Here is a 3,915-nt window from a genome sequence, read left to right on the forward strand (position 1 = left end):
GCATGGAGCTTAAGGCAGATGAGGCATTGGGTTTTAATGGACGTTCATTGCTTGAGGTATTTGGGCTTGAAGAGACGAGAACAAATAATGTTGTGGGGTCTCCGGAACCTAATATAGGCCCTGAGGTTGTACTTGCATTGGGATCTGGGATCAACAGGCCCTGATGTTGCACTTGCATTAGGGTCGGGATCAACAGGCCCTGATGTTGCACTTGCATTAGGGTCGGGATCAACAGGCCCTGATGTTGCACTTGCATTGGGATCGGCATCAGCAGGTCCATCTTTATCAGGGTCCGGTGAAACTGGATTGATGTCAGCTGTTGGGTGTGACTGAGATGGATTGGGAATTTCCGTTGTTGTAGAAGCAAACAAAATCTGCATCAGTGAACACATCCCTGTTGATTGGCACTATGCCACACCTTCTAAATCCCTTAACCGCAACAGTAGGAGTAGCAGCACTTAAAAATGATTCCCCGAGAAGACGAGACACTTGGTATTGAGTTACTTGCCTACCAGGGTTATTTCGTAAAAATCTCTCGATTGCTTGGACATAATAGGTGTTGAATGGCCCCATAAACGCTACGTCTAACGGCTGGAGCTTGTGGCTGCAATGAGGGGGGATGCAAACCACAGTTGTATGGTTTTTCCTAGCCTTTTCGATAAAGTCAAGGTTCCTTGTGTGAGTTGCATGTCCATCAAGTACCAATAAGACGGGGTCGTCTTTTGAAGGCTTAGCAAAGCGCAAAAAAGTGCTCAAACCATTGAGTGAAAATGTCCGTTTGCATCCACCCTGATGGATGGCAGGCAAAAACTGTCCCTGGTGGAGAACCATCTTGCAGCTCAACTTTCATTCGCTGCCTTGGAAATATGACCATAGGAGGTATAAAAGTCCCTCCTGCTGACATTGAAACTACAAATGTCGAGAGAACACCTCTTTCAGCAGATGTGAGTGAGCCAACTTGTCGTCTGCCTTTAAGTGCAAAAACCTTTGACGATTTAGTCTGGACAGTCATAAGTCCTGTTTCGTCGACATTGAAAACCCTGTGAGGTGGATATAAGTGGTTTTTCTGGACATCCTCTAAAATGTCAAAGAACTTTGTAACATTTACTTTGTTAAAAGCCTGGGCTCTTGCTGCCGAAGTAGCCTCTGGTACTCTCAACACCATTTCAGGGTGGCGCTGTCTAAAGCCCCTAACCCAATCTTTCCCAGCTAATTTTGTTTCATGGTTGAAATTATGTGTGATATTATTTTGCTCTGCAAGTTTGTAAGCAAGACTACGCAAATCATTTAAAGTGATTCCAAAAAATCGTACCTCCATTTCTAAAAGATATTCTACAAGATGCTGTTCTTGTTCTGCATTAAAAACAGGACGGTAGTGGCCAAGAACTTTGTTTGTTTCCTTAGCATGCTGGTTCTTATTTAAAACCCGGCGTTTCAACGTATTTCTTGGCACATTGAAGTTTTTTGCAGCTGTTTGCATTGGCATACCATCTCTCACGGCGTTGATAGCTCGTTGCATCGCCTGAGGGTCCCAAGACTGCTGCTCGGTTTTCCGTTTGTATTTGGACACCATGACTCCAACTAAAAAAAAAAAAAAATACGTTGTAGTTGCCATACAAGTGAATACCGTTCTAGGTCACCTAAATTGGATTTGGGCACATCGACAATTAATATATTTTAAATATAAAACTAAATACTTGCTTTAGGGCACCTAAACTGGGTTTCGGAACAGGTAAAACAAATAATATTTGTTTTATATTATATAAAATAAAGTATATTTTATATTAAAAACTAAATATTTGATGTCGGGCAAAGTGGCCACGGCGGAGGGCAAAGTGGCCACGGCAGTGGCCACTTTGCCCTTTCTGACGCCATTACAAAATAGCGACCTTGCACGTACATCTGTAACACCCAGCTCTTACTCCTACACATGAATTGATAGCCTAAATCACACTCTTTTTAATGGTTATTGTCAGCATTACTTACTAGGGTCGTAGTTATAGTTATAACAAGTAAAGCAGACCACTTACCTTACATCAGCAACTTGAAAAACAACACATTTGATGATAAAATCCGAACACGTAAACTGACCACCTTCACAACGCTACAGAACACTAATGGAGGTCTCGCGCAGTAGTTGAGGCGTTGGCCGCTGCGTAGCAGCACTGCGTGGCAGAGAAATCGGCCGTGGCCACTATGCCCGCAGTGGCCACTTTGCCCACCCTTCCCCTACTCAAACCAAAACTCAAGGTATCACATATGAAGTGGGTTACTAATTGGGATTAAATTTGAACAAATTCCATACATCACTACATTACTATCTGAGTAATTCGACAATATCCTAATGAATGATAAACATCTACAGTCAGTTTGTTATAATTTTATTATACCTTATCTTGGTCCATCGTTAGCGTAATACGGTATATGCGAGTAGACACGTCACTCATAGTAGGCAACACGTTAATTGAAATGGATAGTTGATTGTTTTATTATTACTGTTATTAATTAAAACTACACTTTAGATCATATTTAATATATCACATTTATAATTGTATCAAATTACTTTAAATATATAACTATAGATAGGCAAAATATTGTATTACCTTAAATAGTGGCTCTTGGCCTATAAACCAAAATTTCTCTCTTGTCTTCAGAGACATATTAGCTTACACAAAAGAGTGCGAGTATATACGAGTACTAACATGTCTCAGGAGGTTAAGACGTTATTAAAAATTAATCTTTTAAAATAGGTATAAGTCAATTAGGGAAATTTGTTGATTATTTGTACTAACAACGAACTTTATGTTTATTAAAAAACAACTTGCAGTATAGACAATTTTACAAAGTGTTATGAAAACTAATTATGGTCTCATATTAAAAAATTCTTATTTTTGAATTACCAATACATGATTAATTACAATTTACAAATAAATGCTGAATTGGATAGTACCGCTAGATTAACCTAAAATGTAAGTTAACTTTCGACTTACAAATTGAGTATAATTTTAGAAGAAAATTACTTTACCGACGGATACTTCTTATTGAAGAAAACAATAACTTATACAAATTTAATAAGCGGGACTATTGCCCAAAGTCCAGATAGGTGATAAATTAAAACAACGTATATTACTCATATATGTATTTATATCCATAGTACAATTTTAGAAGGAGGACGATTAACAATAGAATAATATTTTCAACAGAAATGTTATGAACATGAAATTTATTGCATCTTTGTGTGTTTTATTATTGTTTAGCGCTAGAGATTTATATGTTAGTCTTAAAATAAATATTATACCTCTATTTTAAGTTAAACTGTAGCCTACATTTACAAAGTTAGAAATGTAGCTGATAAAGAAAACACCTGTATACCTATTTTATGTAACATGTTCTGCTCAGTGAATTGCTATGTTATTTGGTATTCACGGTTTTGCTGGGACAAGTTTAATCCTGTCATAATATAAGTGCTAAACCACAAACATTTATGACAATCCAAGTATTATCTTAAAAAACTGACATCATATTTTAGCAAATTTGGATTTAAACAATCGTATCATTACATTTACAGCGAGGACAGTATTTAAAGGCATTTGACCTATTATATTTTAGTTGATGATACATAGGTGAGATGACATGCCCCTTTCATATTACATGGGAAATGTTTATGTGGACATTAGATCCACTTAAAGTAAATTAATTTCTAAAGAAGGAAGTCCTTTAAGCATTGACGCATAAAATAAACGTATTTGCACCGGACACAAGAGATTTTTAAGTTCCATTCAAACTTGCAGTTGCTATTCATGGCTATATGCCGTTACGACATAATTTTAAGTTCGTTCAAATCCCGGAAACACAGTATATAATATTTTTAGTTACTAGCAAGTTACCAGCGACTTCGGCCACAATAAACTATTT

The 3,915-nt window shown here is 37.2% G+C and overlaps 1 protein-coding gene across 1 annotated transcript; it reads right to left on the reverse strand.

Annotated features, from left to right (window-relative positions):
- Nucleotides 1-730: 730 nt before the first annotated feature.
- Nucleotides 731-2,224, reverse strand: LOC124373492 (tigger transposable element-derived protein 4-like). The gene is made up of 2 exons (XM_046831859.1): nt 2,031-2,224; nt 731-1,581 (listed from the first exon to the last, which is right to left on the reverse strand). Exon 2 carries the CDS (start codon nt 1,571-1,573, stop codon nt 731-733), a length of 843 nt encoding a protein of 280 aa, XP_046687815.1. The 5' UTR covers nt 1,574-1,581; nt 2,031-2,224.
- Nucleotides 2,225-3,915: the final 1,691 nt, after the last annotated feature.

This window comes from Homalodisca vitripennis, unplaced genomic scaffold, assembly GCF_021130785.1.
Source record: "Homalodisca vitripennis isolate AUS2020 unplaced genomic scaffold, UT_GWSS_2.1 ScUCBcl_5720;HRSCAF=12588, whole genome shotgun sequence".
Classification (NCBI taxonomy): domain Eukaryota; kingdom Metazoa; phylum Arthropoda; class Insecta; order Hemiptera; family Cicadellidae; genus Homalodisca; species Homalodisca vitripennis.